This window comes from Misgurnus anguillicaudatus, chromosome 18, assembly GCF_027580225.2.
Source record: "Misgurnus anguillicaudatus chromosome 18, ASM2758022v2, whole genome shotgun sequence".
In the NCBI taxonomy this organism is placed as follows: Eukaryota; Metazoa; Chordata; class Actinopteri; order Cypriniformes; family Cobitidae; genus Misgurnus; species Misgurnus anguillicaudatus.
Genome location: NC_073354.2, coordinates 15,956,561 through 15,975,714, shown reverse-complemented (window position 1 = coordinate 15,975,714; position 19,154 = coordinate 15,956,561). Strand labels below are relative to the sequence as shown.

Sequence of the window (19,154 nt, the reverse complement as noted above, 5' to 3'; positions counted from 1 at the left end):
TTTAACTCAACCGCTGATGGCCATCAATCAGACGAGAACGAGAAATCACGTTGATGGATAAGGTAATCAAGTCTTATAAATGTTGCGTTTGATGACATCGTTTATTTCATTATGTAAGTTTATATGTGATGTTCAAAACGAAATTTTCAGTCATAGATATTACAGTATTAGTCCAAATTCGATAGTTAACACAGCACAGAATTAAGTTTTCAACTTACAATCTACAATGATTTTTCACATAATGTATTGACAGTACAAATCTTATTGTGAAGTGTCTTAAAATGACCATTTATATTGCTGTACAATACATTTGATGTGCATATCGTCCGCGGGAAGACGCGCTGATTACAATCGACACACTAATGTTGTGATCAATATAATAGCATACGTTTTATGAAGGGTTACGAATCAAAACAACTCACCCATCGCGTAAAACACAAGCAGGATCAGAATCTCGGTCTAGTTAAATGCTGTCGTGAAGCTCTCCATCCAGATAATGCAACAACAAATTGATCCTCTCTCGTTTTGTTCCAAACTCTTCTTGGGTCGTTTGGTTGGCCCGTACGCTTACAGGAGCTGACACAACCAGTGGCAGACGGTAAAGAGTTATCCATAAGTCCATAAGCAAGCGCGTAGCCCGACAGCCGCTATCGCATAGTTCCGCATTTGTCCACAACACTGGCTGCATCCGAAACCTCAAGGCTGTGAGGACTTGTTGCCTCGCTGCCTCATGAGGACATGACTTCGAACTCGGAGGCCTGAAGGCAGCTCAGAGAAAGGCTTTCCGACGCACTTCAAAGGCAGCGTGTTTGAAATATGAACAGAGAGCGCCTTTGTGATAACTAATCACATATTTGAAAACTACAATACTAATTTCTCGCTAGAAATGCAATTAAAATGTGTAAAAAGTGAAAATATACGTTTATTTACACTAAATTTGTGCTCCAGTCGCTTCCTTGGCCGCCATTTTATTTTTTCGAACTCGACCAGTGTTGTCATGTGGGTTACGTCAGTAAAGGCGGTGACAAAGGGTCACATGGATATTACCGTCATTGACAGGAGACTGCACTGCCCCGTGTCAATGTTTTGAATGGAAATTTTCTCACGATTTACAAGTAGTTGAAAACATTACAGATATTGATAGTAATCAGCTGGACAAAATATATAACACTGGCCTAGTGGTTTTTGGACATTTAACTGCAAATATCTTACAAATTGCACCTTTAACACAGTGAAGTACCTCACATCCACAACTTAACCACAAGTGCCACTGTTCCAAACAAGTCGAAAAAAATACAACACAAACTCTTAAAAATCAGTAATATAAACAAACATTAAACACTATAAAGTCTTAGTCTTTACCTAAAAATGGAAAACATAACACTTAATTTTAAACATTACTCTCCAAATGCAGTTGCATACAAACCATGCTGGGAAATCCACGGCCCAGTTAGTAAAATCAACAAAAATCATTAATGTAGTCCCAACACAATATTAAGTTAATGTAATTTTAAAAAGTTGTGTTGGTTGAACATGATAAAATTAAGTTGAGACAAAAAAAAAACAAAAAATTGTGTTAATTATTAAGTAAATTGGACAAGGCACAAAATAATTCACAAATCTACAGCTTTGCCAGTGTGTAATAACCATGTCCATCCTCTAACATCTATTAATCTATACCAAATTTGTGAGCTCTCCAGATGTTAAGAAAAATCCATAATGGTCGACCACTAATATACATTTAACTGTTCATATATTTGGTTTTATAACCAAAGAATCAATAACTTCTTAAAAAATTTTTTTTATCATGTTACTTAAATCACTCTAGCCCAATAATCCAAGAAAGCCTTTGCTTTGGTCCAGTTTAAAATTCTCTTAACTGTTTTAGGTTTAATTGTATCATGTTTCCTTCCTATTAAATAACATTAAAGAAAAACTTGTCGGATGTGTGGCTGTTTGACCAGCCTCCACTTTCTGTTCATGTTAAACAGAGCGTCTTCAGTAACTGACAACCTGTGTCATCAGCCACGCCCCCCTGTGCACACGCTCACTGAATTAATTGACAATGAAAGACATGCTAGGGTTTACTGGGCGGACAGGTGTGTGCGCTCTGACCTAACACTCTTTTTCTGCTCTCTTTGTTTGTCTCACTGTTTTTGTTTCCCTCAACGTCCACCTTTCTCATTCTACCATCTTTCTTCTGCCTTTACCCTTTTCTCCCGTCAGTTTCATGTATGGCGAGCTTACAGACAAAAAGACAACAGACAAAGTCAGACAGACTTTTGATAACTATGAATCCCATTGCTTTGAAGTGCTGCTGTATAAGAAGAACAGTGAGTATTTCTAGAAATGATTGTTTGCTGCTGAATCTAGCAGAAGAGCATGCATTTGTACTTCATGTTGGATGAGGATTTAATGAAAATGCTGTTTCTCCATACTCAGTTCAACTAAAGCACATGGGAGTCCTTAGGTACATGGGTGACCCCTATTACCCTAGTAAAATAACTAAGTTATATTTAATAATACTTGAATCAACAATTCATTTCTAATTTAGATCTTCATTCTGTGGGTTAACTTTAGGTTGCCAGGCAACATACTATCGCACCTTACCAGCATTCATTTATAATCTTTATAGTTATTACATTACAGTGTATAGTCAAGGATTGCCTTGTACAAGTTGGACTTTTCATAATCTGTGTTTTATGATGTTAAAATACCCTTGAAATGCCCCCGAAAGTAAACTTTTTCCTAGGTTTGTCATGCTCTCGTTCACTTATATTAAACTCAGCATTTTTGCTGGTACATTTGTTCATTTACAACTATAGGCATCCAACATTAGGGCACAATGGCATCCTTGCTGCTCTTGGATTTTTCTAATGCAGGTACTATAAAGATCAATATCCCCATGTTGCCTCCAGCCCCCCACAAGATAAAGCTATCCTGTTAAGCCCTAGACGTAATAACCAATTAGGCACGCGGGAACACAATAAATTTCTTATACTGGTCAACTGAGGGACTTAGTCTCAATTATCTTCCCGTCTCCTTCCTCTTTTTCAATTCCCATCTTGTCCGTCCTTCTCCTGCACTTTCTATTCCGCACCGTCAACCCATCGTCATTAATTCCTCTTTTGTTCACCTGACACCTGACCTCTCCATTACTTCTTCTTTCCCCTAATATTCTCATCAACTTCCTCCTTTTTTATCTCCCTGCTCATCATGACCCGTTTTGATCCCTCACTTCTTTTATAAATGCACATCTTTTCACGTATCACTTTTCATACTCTGCCCTGCTTTCACCCCCTCTTCCTCTCTCACTGCGTTCCTCTGGCGCTGTCAGGAACCCCCGTGTGGCTCTACATGCAGGTGGCCCCCATCAGCAACGAAAATGATAAGGTGGTCCTTTTCCTCTGCACTTTCAAGGATATCACTGTCTTCAAGCAGCCTATTGAAGATGAGACCACCAGAGGTAAGAAACCTCAAACTTTCTTTGTCTTTCTTAGCATTCACCAACAGCCCCATCAGTATGGCTCAGGTACCCCCACTCTTAAAAGTAAAGGTTCTAAAAGGTTTTTTGCAGCTATGTGATGGAAGAACCTTATAAAGGTCCCCTATTGTGACAAAGTTACAGGATGTAAAATAAGTCTTCGGTGTCCCCATAGTGTGTATATGAAGTTTTAGTTCAAAATACCTCATAGATAATTTATTATAGCATGTTAAAATTACCACTTTTTAGGTGTGAGCAAAAATTGCCGTTTTTGTGTGTGTCCCTTTAAATGCAAATGAGCTGTTGCTCTCGGCTTGCTTTCCAGAGAAGTGCGGAGTTTCAAGAACTCGTGCTTCGGCAAGCACAAAAAAGCAGGAGAATCTCACTTAACTAGCCAGTAGCTGTCTTCAGCCTTATATGTTTGAACCAGTTTAAAATTCAATAATCTGACTCTACTGTGCATGTTAAATGAGTGTTTATGAATTAGTAGAGGATGAGCATTGTGGTTTAGTCTCATGCTGCTTTTATGTGCTACATAGTTAATGTTTTAAAATTTCGGCATTTTACAAAAAATCTAACTTCTACAAACACTGTTGTCAGGAGTTTACTTTTTGACCAAACCATAAAAGCATGTTTGAATGAACTAAAACAGAAATCTAGCTTAAACTAAAGATTTTATTGATATGAAATTATATTTTTATCATAAAATCTCACACACAGCATGTTGCTTATATTGTATATGATGGTCGTGTTGTGCTGTCAATCATTCTCTCTCTGTCTCATGCACTGTCTTAATCCTCATCTACTTTATAATCTTCAAAGAAACAGATAAAACGACATGCATTGCTTACAGCAATGGCGGACTCTGTGGTTCAAATAGGGCAGATAGTAACAGTTCGTAACTGTTACTGGGTAGAGCTTTCCCTCTGATGCTGTCATCAATGGGGGGAATCTGAATAGCTCCTTTATTTAAAAAGGAGTGAGCAGATTTTTACCCTTATAAGCAAGTTGTTTCCACACATCTCAGGTAATGTATGTAACCCTTGTTCAGATGCTGTGTTGCCATAGAGAAGCTTTGGGAACGCCTTCAGGTGTGAGTGTGTCTGAATGTGTATATCAAATCCAACCAATGGTGGGGCGTGACGTCACCGGCGGGGTGACGCGGAAACCAAGAAGCATTAAAAGCGACGTAAAAGACGCCCCCACTATCTGAAATATTGCCGAAGACTGCTTACAGGTATGCAGGAAGTATGGCAAGGAGACACAGCTAACATACGTAACCCGAGACGTTTCCTTTCGAGGGAACCCATGCTGCGTCGCCATAGAGACACTTTGGGAACGCCATACCCAATCCGCCAGACAACGAGTGCCTGTCTGTGTGTAAAAAAAGCACAACTAAGACCTAAGCACCCAAGATCCAGGAGTAGAAGGTGAGGTCCAACTCATAAAACTGTACAAAAGTGAGCGGTGAGGACCAACCTGCCGCATCACAGACATTCTGGACTGAGGCACCTGCCCAAAGTGGTTTAGATGCTGCCATACCTCTAGTTGAATGCACTCTGATGGTTAAAGCAGATGGCTGTCCAGAGGCTTCATAAGCAAAAGAGAGTCTCAACCATCCATTTACTCAAAGTCTGCTTGGTGGCCGGGAAACCATTCCGGGCTGAAACAAAGCATAAAAATAACTGAACTTAGCTGTTCTGAGCAATACATGTCCTGTACTCACCTTTTTTAGTGTGAGAAGCTTCTCCGACACTGTATCCAATGGCTCAAATGGTGCCCCTGAGAAGTCCTCCAGCACCACACAGGGATCCTAGAATGCCTCGCAGGCCTCAGCCTCCCGAGTGCCATACAAGAAAATGTGTTGGTCTCTACCTAATGAGTCCTTCAGCAAATCGCTTATATAAAAACTCCAGAACTGTACCAAGGTGCAGTTAACTGGGTCATATAAGTGCTTTTGGCACCACATAATAAAAAGTCTTCATTTAAACGCGTATAATTTCCTGGTGGTGAGAGCTCTGGAATGTAAAATAGTCTCAAAATAAAAATTAAAAAACGCACTTTTCATTTCTTATTTTGATACTTCTTTATCACTTGCACCCATAAATTACCAGAGAGTTGAGCTGTTCTCTATATTATGTAAAATTGTCTGCACATGCTCGGTTGAGAGACCTGTTTCTATGAGACTGTCCTTCTCATAGGCCAGACTCACAAACTCATTCGCACTAGGCAGGGGTAAAACACAGTGCCCCTAGCCTGAGACTACAGATCCCTCCAGATCGGCACCCGAAATGGAGAGCCATCTAGAAGGGAGACCAGGTTCAAAAACCATACTTGGGCAGGCCAATACAAGGTTATGAGCAACAGCTGCGTCTGTGCTGCCAGACCCTCTCCAGAACTCTCGGGAGAAGAGCAATTGGGGAAAAGCACACTGGAGGCCCTCGGGCGGCCCTGGGTGAGTGAGAGAAAACCAAAGAGGACACTGTGAGTTCTCCTGAATTGCAAACAGGTCAGCTTTCGCTTGGCCAAACCTGAGCCGGATTTGCTCCACCAGATAAGAGTGGAGTCTTATTGCGAGCTCAACACCTGCCTCAACGTTTGCTCCATGTGTACTTTACTTTTTGTGGATTTAGACCCTATGGTCTTATATATTTTGAAATAATAATCTTTGTGTAGCCCTAATGTCATATAAAAATACTATCATCATGATTTACCGTTTTTTATAGATGTATTCCTAAATGTCAGTTTCCACTTTCTCTCACGTACCCCCTGCAGTGCCCCTAAGGGTACGCGTACCCCCATTTGAGAACCACTGCCTTAGAGGGATGCATCTGTCTTAAGCCTGATGTGATGACCCTGAGCCCCCAATATTGGCCTTTTTGTGAAGGAAACCATGGTTTCTTCCATAATACTAAGGCACAAAGCATTTGCGTGTGACCTTGACTATGCAAAACATTTTGCCCCTCAGGGAACCCCATGGTTACAGGATAGATTGGTTGAAATCTATACTACACCCAGAAAAGAAGTCCTCCGTGCTGGAGAAGCACACGTTTCCTGGCGTTTAGCTGATAGGACATTTTTGGCCTTTTTGGCCTTCCATAACTATTCCCACCCTGAAAGAGATGCATCTGTCGTTAATGTAATGCGGCGACAGACCACACCTAACTTTGTGCTTTTAAACAGAAACCCAACATCTTTTCATATTCTTATGGCACGAAGACATGTGCACGTAACCCCAAACATGCAAAAAGGGTTGCCCCTCTGGGGAAAAACTCTGCTTTTTAGCCACCACTCTGGTTCCAAGTGGCAGCATATACAAATTAAACAGAAGCGGGGATGGAAAAATTTTTTACAGTGTTAAAAATAATTAGCTCGGTTTACTAAAAAATATAGTGCATCATTTTTGCGTCCCTCTTTTTAAGCAAGTTTCACATAGAATTTTAAGCAATTGCTTACATTTTTTAAGCTTAAACTGCTTAAAAATCCATGTAAAACTTACTTTTAAAAGTGGGTGCAAAAATTATGCACTATATACAGTATACATTTTTTTAGTAAATCCAGCATATTATTTTTTTCAGTGTAGTTGCTAAGTATGGTTTTGTCGAGTTTACTCTTTTTTAGGAGAGGCTTAACAACTGCTGTTTAGAGACTCGGGAAAAGTGCCTGTGATCAGAGAGGTATTTATTATTTTTAAGAGATCAGTTTCTAAACAGTTAAGTACCTTTTTGAGAAAGGATGTGGGGAGCGTGTCAATGCTGCAAATTGATGCTTTAAGATGTTTTACTGTAAGATGTGAAATTCGGAGAAAATAACTAATTTCTGAAGTTGTTGTAATGAGATCTGACTGACCAGAGTATAATATGAGGGCGCATTGATCCCCATTCTGATTTTTACTGATCTTTTCAGAGGAAAAGGTTGCAAACTTATTGCATTTGTTTTTAGAGAGCATTTCACGAGGAACTTGATATGGGGCGTTTGTTAGCCTCTCTACAGTAGCAAAAAGAGTGTGAGTATTGTTTTTGTGGTGTTTGTAATGTTTGAGAAGAAGGTCTGTCTAGCTAGCTGTACCTAGTTCTACATTGAATGCATAAAGATCATCCTGACCTTTACCGAAGCTATACCATTAATAGCATCTTTAACTTTTAAGTTACAATATTCAAAAAGAACAGTCTGCTGATATGTTTGGCAACATTAACATTCATATACACCTCACTGGTGTTCTCATTTATGAACCTTTTTTTGACATAGACAGATCTAGCCACAGCAGGACAGATCAATAAATCAAAGTAAACACAGAATTGGTCAGATAGTGCTACATCCAACAGTGGATGAAATGCTTAGACCCTTGCTAATAAGCAGACCAAGAGTGTGTCCCCGAATTTGTGTAGGACATGCAAAAGTGTTTAAAACATTTAACAGTTCTGCATTGTCTATATGAATATTGAAATCTCCAGCAATAACAAAACAGTCCAATTCAGAGAAAATTGTTGATACCGGTTCTGTAAAGTCATCAACAAATGCTGGGGTGTATTTGGGAGGCCTGTACTAAATAATTGTAAATTGAATGCGTTGTGTACCTTTTAAAGCAATACACAAATATTGAAATGACTGGTAATCACACAGTAACACTTGCTTGCATTGAAAGGCATCTTGGATTAAAGCAGCTACATTATTACTCCACCTCTTCTAACAGCTCTATAATAATTAAAGTTTTGTACATGGTAATGACATAGCGTAAGCCTTAAACACAATTGTTTCCTTCTTCTTATGTAAACCTTGTGCATGCCAAAGACCACTGAAAAAACAGGCCGTTCTCAATATAATTCTATCTGTGACGTTAACGTCTGGATGTATGCCCCAACATTAAATTACACATTACATGAATTACTGTGTTGTTACAATGTTAAAAACAAAGTTAGTTAATATGCTACCATTTAGGCTGAAGTTCTACTGATGTTACAGTTACGTTTTGCAGATCCATACTGAAAAAAACACAAATGTACCACTCAAAAATGTTGATTTCCAATTACTGAACAATTGGTTGTTCCTCAAAATCAGTATCTTCGTCTGATACAGGCTCAAACATATAAAGTCTGTTTACTTAATCTGAGCTACTGACATGAGCCTCATGAGCCTCGCGGTGAAACAGCTAATCAGAGCAGAGCTCAACATTATTATGGTGCATTCACACCAGCCGCGGTAGAGGCGTCAAGCGTGATTTTAATGTTAAGTCAATGTGAAGACGCGTTGGCGCGCGGCTGGAGGTCTCGCGGCGCGAAGCAGACATTCAGCGCGGTAGTCATGATTCCCCCTTGTCTAGTTCACCCAAATGGCGCGAAATGAGCATCTGGCGCGTTACGCGTGAATGGTGTTTTTTGTGCATTTTGCTTTTGACGCGAATTTGCAGCTGACGACTGAGTTGAAAATTGTAAACTTTGGCGGATATTCGCGCCGCGTTAACCAATCAGGAGCCTGCTTGCTGCTGTGGTGGCAGCTCGCCCGGAGTCACTCATTCAACAGGAACGCTTGATATTGTCTGTGAGCAGTCACTCGGAGCTATACAACACAAGATCTTATTTCTATACAGACAGGAATTAAAAGGACCTTGCTTGGAAGAGTGTCAGTGAGGATATTGGGGAACCTGGTAAGTTGTAAATACACATTTCACTTTGAGTCACGTGATGTTTGTCGACTTGCGGCATTCCCGCAACTATTTTCCCCCTATAGTAAGGTTACCAAATACAAACCAGTAACTCTCTTGATGAATGCCCGATCAACATCAGCCTTCTTGCAAACAGACAACCGCATAGCACTTGCCCCTCCCACAAGAAGCGGATTTCACCTCTGACGCGCGTCAAATGCTTGCTTTTTCGAGAGCGAAGCATTCAAAATGTAGGCAAACTAGACGCGGTAGACCCGATTTTGACGCCTCAAATGCGCTGGTGTGAACCCATGGTTATTCATGACTCTTCCGAATAAAGTAATAACAGTCCATTTCATTCTAGGGTAAAATCCTAGGGTTGTAAATTGACATGTAAAACTGTCGCTGGATCATTTTTGTACTTAATAAAGCCAAATAGATTCTATGTAGATATGAGAGAACAGTTTAACATATTGTATCAATGCATTCTTTGGCACCTCTAAAAATAAACAGGTTCCTCATTATTTGATGGATATTCAGCATTATCATTAAAGGTGGGGTAACAGTATTTCATGCATTCTGACTTATTAACACAGTTTAAGAGTTGGTTTCCTAATGCTAAACGTAGGCAAAGTGTCAAAAAAGCAGTTGAACATGTTACTGAGTATTTCTGTGCCGAATACTTATCAGGGGTAAGCCATTTGTATCATTTCTTTTTATGGCCACTTCCCCCAGAAAACCACGCCCACACGTCAATCAGCAGGAGAGCTAGAACAGAGGAGGTTAGAAGTCACAAGCATCACTTCATGCGACAGCTTTGTTTTATATCAAGACTAAATAATGGCACGAAAGAAGAAGTGGTTTTAGATGTAAGGAGTTTGTTTATCCGGGGTAGCAGCAGAGTTTTGCGTGTGTTTGTTTAACACTGGATTTTGTTGAAATGTTGGAAATCGGTAAGTGCATATAATGTAAATGGCACGAACATAGTGAATCATAAGCTATCCACTGTGTTGCTTGGCTCGTGACTCGCTCCTCCCGCAGCTCGTAACTCCTCCTTCTGAATTTTTTTGCACGTTATCGGAAAGTATCGCTAGAACTGATCTGTCTTTTATAAATCTGATTGGAGATATGAAGGATGTAGTACTACTCTATAGGTACTCCAGATTAACATCAGATATGCAGAAACAGTGTGTGTAATGGGAGCTTTAAAGTTGTAAAGTGGCCATTATTACAATGACTCACTTTTAAATTTAACAAATCGATACCGTAAAAATACACATTTACTGCTTACTCTCATCTTCTTTTAATGAGGCACCTAAACTTGTTTGTAAGTTTTGAGACCTGATGGATAATTTATTCATAAATAAAACACAATTAGGTAGTCATTTCAGTTTATTAAGTTTAACAAAGCACAACAAGAGAAACCCTGGAAGCTGCTTAAGTGCTCCCTGTGGTACACATATCCCTATTGAGAATCACAGAATCTGCACAGCCTCCGTCTGACTGTGAGTCTTGGTTGTGTTGTAAATTGAATAAGTTCACAAAAGAAGATGGATTTGGCAGTGAGATTTTGAGATTGGGTTTTATTATATCTTGCACTTAGTGCAAAGTTTCCATTCAGGTGTTGTTTTCATAATTGCTACACAACACTAAAAAACCACTTCGATGTCGATTGGATAGATTTTTAACTGGAAATGTTTCTGTGGTTGTGTGCAAAATGTATTAGCGCAATAGTACTCTGCAGAGTAATGAGACCGACAAGCTGTCACTTTATGTTCGGGATTGCTGTATACAGGCTGTGCTGGAGCGAACTGTGGAGCATTCCTTGTATATCTGTGGATTTGTGATTGATGGCCATTGTCAGATCCCAATTTCATCCTCCATTTCTCTCTTTCGGTTTCTCTTGCCTACTCTATCTTTTTAACCAGTGGCTATTTTTCTTGTCAGGTTGTGCCACTGCTAAACTGAAGCACTTGTCCTTTGACAGAGATCCCGGCCCACATTGGATCTCTTTAAGACACTCATATATACAGTATATTTGGAGTTTCTCCTTAGAGATGTGATGTCAGTTTTTGACGTTTGGTGGCAGGGCATCTGTGCCCGGCTGAGGCTGCTGTCAGTGGGTGTGCGCATAGCGACATCACATTGGGTTTTACATTGGTATGGTGCTCTCGCAGATACCAATATCAGATGGATAGACAGAAAGTTACAGAGTTCAAAAATTCTGTTAAACTCACCTTCCAAAGGTGATGAAATGTGTTAAGGCATGCAAGGCAAAGTCGTACCTGCAGTGAATGATAGAGCCTGCTAACTCATATATTGATCTAAGGATATTAATACAAAATATGTGACTCTAAAAGTCTGGGAAAACATAAATGCAAATAGTTGCACTTTTAGTTTAAGTGAGAATATTGATGACTTTGAGTTTTACTGCATTAGTCACCTTTGGTCATATCTATACTGCTTCAGTGTATCAGACACCGTTCTTCAAATAGACAATAAAAGATTCACAAGATGCGACTGCACACACTTTTTTTTGGCACAGATGACCCTCAATCGTGCCTGTGCTGAATATCTGAACTATATCATACATAACACCACACAAAGCCGCCAATGTCGAATCAGACATGTAAATCATCTACAATGATTACTTTGTAAAAACTATTTGCCCTTATCAAAATGTTAATCTATGCTGCTCCTGACCCTCGATGCTCTAATAAATATTAACACAACAATCATATTATGCATAGCCTGGCACATGGCCCTTGTTAGGTAAATATAAGAGCTGTTGATTTTAAAGGAGCATTTGTTAAGCGTCACACACCAGGTGTGTCTTTAATATCGCTTCATAAATAGCTTATGTCCGTTTACAGATGAGAGAGTCCGTTAGGTTTTAAAAGGCTTTAAGCATCAGATGTACTGACAGTAATTGACAAGTTCCACTTCAGGTGCTTTTATGATGGGAATGCGATAGAAACTGAAAGTTGTTTAACCCTATACAATTTCTTCCTGACCTCACATCCATCATAGTTGTAAGTGGACTCTAGAGTTGAGGAGTCAATATGAAGTAAAGCTCTTAATGTCAAGTCAATTTCAACTGTATCTTTTAGGCTAAAGTGTCAGAAGACTATCAAACTAACCATGCTTTGGGTCCTACAGTAGATACTGTATAGGCAATAAGATCATAGGTCGTACTTTAGGGATTTTGTTGAAATTGTTTAACTTAATTTGTTAAGTTAAAGTAACATAAAAATATAAGTTGATTCGACAAAAATACTGCTTTTTTGCAGTGTATAAATTCAATATCGATATTGTTTTTAATGAGAGTTTCAACCATCACGTTATTCAAAGAGATGTTTAGTTATTTCCTTGGGGAAACATATTTTGAATGTCTAAATCAAAACACTACAGTTAGAGGAAAGTTAATTTCTCACTGAATATTGATGTAAATTTTGGTCTGTTTCCTACACAAAGCTATAGTGCAGCTTTATAACCCTTGTGGGTGAAATGTAAATAGTTAAGGGCGTTTTACACAGGACGTGGCAGTCACGAGTGTCTAGTTCATTTTTAAAAGGAGACGTGCGGAAAGCAGAAAAATGCTGGCCGTTTCGCAGGCGCGTGGGGGTGTCACATGTGCTGCATGTGCAACCAAAATCCTGCCACTTACATGGACACAGCTCTTCGCGGCAAACTAAATATTTTTATGGTTTTGTGAGCAGCAGCCACGACTTTAACCAATCAATGAAACGATTATTAACAGCCAATCAGAACTTTTTACTGAGCTCATAGTAGACATTACTTCTGCCATCAAAAAAATTAATTTAGCTAAACCAAGTAAATTTGCTCAAATTAAAGTAATTTTAGAATGCAAAAGTCAAGTTTAATCATCTAAAATTTATTTTACCAGCAACAAAATTGTGGCCAGTGAAAATGCTGAGTGGCTAGTAACTTTGGAAAACAACTAGCCACTTTGGCTGGTAAGCAAAAAAGTTAATGTCAAGCCCTGATTATAACTGACAACTAAAGAAAATCCCAAATTCAGTATCTCAGAAAATGTGCCTGTTACTTGAGACCAATACAAAAAAAGGATTTTGGTTGATCAGTCTGTGGCACTGCTCAGGTGTTATGAGAGCCCAGGTTGCTCTGATAGTAACACAGTAGATAGAAAACACAGTGTACCAACACCAGCAGATGAAATGGCACCCCAAACCATCACTGACAACCACCTCCAGACTCTGGGACCCTGAAGGAAATGCTTTCATCAGAGAACCACTCAGCAGCAGTCCAGTCCTTTTTGTTTTTAGCTCAGGCGAGACGCTGTCTGTTGTTCAAGACACAAGAAATGCAACAGCTGAAACGTATGTCTTGCATACGTTTGTGCGTAGTGGTTCTTGAAACTCCAGCTGCAGTCCACTCTTTTTAAATCTTCCCGCACATTTTTGAATGGGGTTTATTTCACAATCCTCTCCTGTGTGCCGTTATCCCTAATTGCTTTAACACTTTTTTCTACCACATCTTTTCCTTCCCTTCGCATGTCTATAAAGGTGCTTTGACACAGAGCTCTGTGAACAGCCAGCCTCTTTTGCAATGACCTTTTGTGTCTTGCCCTCTTTGTGCAAGGTGTCAATGGTCATCTTTTGGACAACTGTCAAGTCAGCAGTCTTCCCCATGATTGTGTAGCCTACAGAACTAGACTGAGAAACATTTAATAAAGGCCTTTGCAGGTGTTTTGAGTTAATTAGCTAATAAGAGTGTGGCGACAGGTGTCTTCAGTATTGAACCTTTTCTAATTCTAATTTTCTGAGGCCTATTTTTATAACCGTGAGTTTTTTCACGCGGTTCAGCCGTTCGTCCACACGATACCGCAGTATCAGGGCACTGAAACTGAGCATATTTGAAAACCCCGGCCAGGGTGAGCTTTTTAAGAAACCCCGGTTACAGTGGTGTTGTGTAGAGAGTAAAACTGGGGGTTTTGCCTTGCGACGTCAGAGTGTGCGCCGTTATCCACTGTGTTTGACGTCAAGATTGTGCGCCGCTGACTGCTTTGTTGATGATTCTGTGCAATGGCGGACGTATCTTGCTAATTATAACTGTGCTAACAGGGCTTCTAACATGTATACAGATAGATACTATATTGCGGAACACGATTTGGGTTATATTCCCGCCTGCTGGTGTGGCATGCTCTTGACAGCGCTTTATAGCGTGCTTTTGCTTTATCGTATGGATGAATATTTAATTTAAACCGAGCCATGTGGACGGGATTTTTTTTGAGGGAAAACTCCGGTTATAAATATACCCGTGTCCGTGTGGACTTGGCCTAAGATACTGAATTTGGGATTTTCCTTAGTTGTCAGTTATAATCATCAAAATTAAAAGAAATAAACATTTGAAATATATCAGTCTGTGTCTGAGTTTCACTTTTTGAATGGAATTAGTGAAATAAATCAACCTTTTGATGATATTCTAATTATATGACCAGCACCTTTATAAGTTTTTGGGAGACATACTTTGTAAGAATTCTGTTAATTAAAAGGCACAAACCAGATGCAATAATACTCAACAAAAGGAGAAAGGATGGCTCTTCAAAGAACATTAAATAATTATTTTATTTAAATTTTTGTATGTGCATTTATGAGGAAGAAGCAATGTTATGGAAGTGACATTTCTCAGTTGTGGATGTGACAATTCAGAAATTTACACTTACTTAACTATAGAAAATAGTTTAATAAATGCTTTAAAAACTTTAACAAAGACTTTGAATGGGTAATTAAATCACCAAATATTTACACCTGAGATTTCAGGATGGTTAAAAACCTTGGGGTAAAAACGTTGCATGGAATTGGCCAAATACAAGTGTGACATTCCTGACTGTAACCATGGCAATGTCCACCCTGTCACCGCAACACCAGCACTGCCCAGACTTCACAACACGAAAGCGGCAGCCGCATGGTGATTCCGTGTCCCATGTGAAATGCCCTTTTCCCATTACGTAAATAAATAATACATTTATAAGTTTCATTTGTCCAGTGCTATTTTATAATTACTATAATAAAGCTCATCCCCAGAGCTTCGATCTATGTGACCAGCTAACTCCAGAGAAAAGAGATTTAGGCAGAAGTGTGCAGACATGCAGCTTACCGCGTAAGTTGGTCTCGAAGGGCAAAGGAAACTTATCGGAATAGACTCTGCCCAGCCGAGAAATATGCAAAGCCTATGCATAGCAAGAATTCAGGGTTAGACGTCAGTGTTTCCAGTCCTGTGGGGACTTTTGTTTGTCTCCAGAGTGTAAATTATCTGTGAATATGTTTTAAAACTATAGGTAAGAATCTGTCCTCACTCTGAGATGGTTTCTTTCCACAATCACTATGAAATCGCAATGATTTCATTGATGGTGACTTACCCAGTGGGGCACAAACTTCAGATAATAGCAAATAGGAAAGGAAAATAAGGGATGAATATGGGCACCATGGCAACAGTGAGACCCGCTGAGATGCTTCCAGATTTTTCTCTAAGCATCTGATAGTTACCTGGAAAGAATCCTCATTCCAACAAACATCCTTTAGCTCCTCAGCATTTAGACCAAGATAAATAGAAAGCTATCTAGCAGACGTCCCAATGGGAACATGGCTTGTAATCAACTTCCCTCAACAGGAAAGAGGAATCTGTGTTTATGCTCAGATACATCCTGGAAGTCCTTTAGATGTTTTGTATTTTCTGGTATCTCTTAAGCTTAGTCTTCTGTGTTTCCTTTACTCCTGCAGTTTACAGATACGTCTGTCCAAACAATGCGCATTTGCAGACTTTAGGGCTTTTCATTTTAAATCAGGGTAAATCAAATCCTGGGCTATTTGTTTTAGGTTTTACACTATTCATACTTTACTAGAGGTTAAGAGAACCCTGGGTATTTATAATCTGACATTTCACATTGTACATTTTTAAACCCTGGATTCTCATTTGCTTATTTGTGTTGTCAACAGACATAATTACTGTAGATTAATGCAGTGTCAACTGACTGAATAAATACAGCATGGGACTGCTTTAAAGGAATAGTTCACCCAAAAATGAACTTCTGTGATCATTTATGCACCCTTAAGTTGTTTTAAACTTGTATACATTTCTTTGTTCATGTTTGTAACCAAACAGTTTTGAAGCAGAATTAACTTTCATTGTGTTTTTCCTATAGTCGGGGGTCCTAAACTGAACATTTAGAAGATTATGAACAGTCCTCAAATTATCTTTGTGTTAAGCAGAACAAAGAAATTTATATAGGTTTTTAACAACTTGAGGGTGAATAAATGATGACAGAATTTTTTGACTTTTAACAGCTTGCCGTGCTTGATCAGAAAAGAAATGTTGCCGCATAAACCCCTTTGGGCTGTTTAAGGTCTCCCAAGAGGTTTTAACTTTGAGTCAGGCATTTTCTGTCATCATTTGACATGCTGAAATGCTGAAATCACTGTTTACAGGTTTCAGTGACTGTAAACAGCTTGTGATATGAGGTATGCGCTGTTGAGTTTCTGATTGGTTGTCTGTTCTTAAGCATTGAGTCAAAACATTCTAAAGCCCTATTTGGATGGGATTAGTTAGTTCTACAGGGGAAAATGCAACCACAGGACATCTGTAATATTAATGGCCAAGAGAACTAACTGATTAGAACTGAGTAAAACTATCAGAAGTAGAAGGGGTTACTGCCTGTCGTAACGTGCGCATTACTTTTTTGGATATCACATAATATGCTTCATGATTTCTGGATGCTCTTGTAATAATTGCTTTACAGGTTTAGAACGAAAATAACCCAGTATAACCGCAGTATAATACGGCGCACCTTGTTTGATTCGACCACGCATTTCTAATATAGTTCGGTGAAAAAACAATGCATAAACACGCTAATGTATGGTTCTGAATAGGGTGTGCCTCATAATAGAGGTCTTCTCAGGTCCAAAGAAATGTACCCGACCCAAAATGACCCGAATCACTTTATACCCGAACCTGACGTGCATAAATCTTTTTTTTTTTAAAGACAGACCCGACCCGAGACAAACCCGAGAAAATTAGACCCGAGTCCGAACCGAACTAGTGGCCATTTTTTTATGCCGACTTGACCCGAATGTAAATGGCACTGATGTGTGTGCAGTCTACAGACCCACACGCAGCAGTCAGACAGAAAGAAACTCCGGTGTCCTCGCAACCACTTTGGCGTTTCGCTCCAATCGTTTTACTTTGTTATCTGACGACAACACCAAGGTAACCGCTAAAATGTACATTTAAAATTGACCGACATGTCTGTCTCAACGAAAATTAACCTAGCGCCAGCCACACAATGTTGCAAGCGCTCTTGGCAAACAGATGAGAGGTTTGAAAAGGACATTGACGCACACACGCGAGAGAGTTCAGGTCTTCTTGGGTCCGTTCAGCAAAAACGCATTAATTTTAAATTACCTGAGACCCGATGCCGCTATTATTGTACTCAACCCGTTTCGAGGCACATGTGAAACTTTTAGACCCGAACCCGCTCAGGTCTTGGGTCGGACCTCGGGTTTTCGGATCTAAGTGGACCCGAGAAGACCTCTAGCTCATAAGTCTTGAAAAGTGAAGCCGCTGGCTCTTTGATCGCCCCCTGGTTGCTGGCTGCAGTACAAGTCATAAACCCCGCCCTCTCCATTCAAACGAATGGGACTCTGCTCTAAATAAAAAAAATATTTACACTTCCAGTAAAAGTTTCCAAAAGACAGTTTTGGTACTTTCAAGTAGTTGTTATCACGCTGATATATGTTCAAGTGTTCATTTTTGTAATAAGTTTCATGTTAGCTAGTAATTTGATGCTAGAAACGGGCGTTTGGGCGGAAGTTTGTTACCGCGGCTCTGGCTCCACAGACGATTCCTTCTGCGCATGCCTTGGCTCCAAACTGACGTTTTTACGTAACATGGCGGCGACCATGGTCAGACATTTTTGGCTTCAATTCATTACAATAGAGGGAGGCGACGTTGCATCGTCCATCTTTTTTTACAGTCTATGTTCTGAATACGCTCTGGGTGTGTTTAGTTGAGAGTACCTTTCTAATGAACTCATAGTATGCAAATCTGTTGCCAACCTCACATTTCCTCCTCACGTGTTGGTGTGTGTTGCAGACCGTCTCCAGAAAAGGAGAAACGTCGCATATTGATAATAGAGGCACCTCCAGTTTCATTTAAGTCTCAAGAAAACGTGGCAAAACTGTATAATACACATGGCGCGAGTGCCGTATGCTCAAGACAATACATCTAATAGGACAAGTCACTTATTGCGCCATCATCACGGGTGTTGTTGATAGCACGCGATCACAGATGAGACTGAAACAGCACACATTGCCTTTTATGTTTAAATGTTAACAAACTGATCTTCTTGCGAAAAAACTTAAAGATAGTGGCATAGAATATAAAAAGTGACCTAGTATTTTATGTTCATTTTGAAGTGCACTGCATGTTGATACATGTAGTAGAATAATGCAAGAACTCTTAAGTGTAAATGTTGATTTTGGCAAAGGTTAGAAACTGCTTAGGTTTTTATTTTTGTCAAGAAGCCTGTTGTGTCCAAAGTGTTTGGTGTTTGTAACCCAATAAATACTTTAATTTTCTTTGAATTTGACACTAGCCTTTTTGTCCCCGTAAACATACACACACTGAAACGTACCGAAACAGTGACCATAAAACTCTGACACACACCGAACTGTGAGTAATTTGAACCGTTGTTCCCCTAGTAGAAGTGTAGGCCTAGTTTAAAAAGTGCAAAATTATGAAGAACAGGCATTTGAGACTTTGGGCGCACAACACGCGCTTTATAAAAGCAGATGCGGGTCCGCTGTCCAAAATGACAGTTGTGTAGGAGCAGTGTTGCCAGATGTACAATAATTATAGTATTTGTACCATAATTTTGACCTCTGTACGATGTACGATCAATAATAAAAAAATCCCATATGGTACGAAAATTTCCACATTTTGTGACACTTCAAATGGTCGTTACAATCATAAGGCGTCTATACTTATTGATCT

General features: G+C 39.5%; 1 protein-coding gene across 3 annotated transcripts in view; it reads left to right on the top strand.

Moving 5' to 3' along the window:
* Positions 1 to 19,154, top strand: part of kcnh5a (potassium voltage-gated channel, subfamily H (eag-related), member 5a) — a 130,951-nt gene that overhangs the window by 15,524 nt on the left and 96,273 nt on the right. For 2 of the 3 annotated variants that reach the window (XM_055185537.2, XM_055185535.2), the window contains exons 3-4: positions 2,227 to 2,333; positions 3,338 to 3,466. The exons of the other annotated variant lie outside the window; for it this stretch is intronic. In XM_055185537.2, coding sequence (XP_055041512.2) covers positions 2,227 to 2,333; positions 3,338 to 3,466 — 236 coding nt within the window. The remainder of the gene's footprint in view (positions 1 to 2,226; positions 2,334 to 3,337; positions 3,467 to 19,154) is intronic. 3 annotated transcript variants of the gene reach the window in all.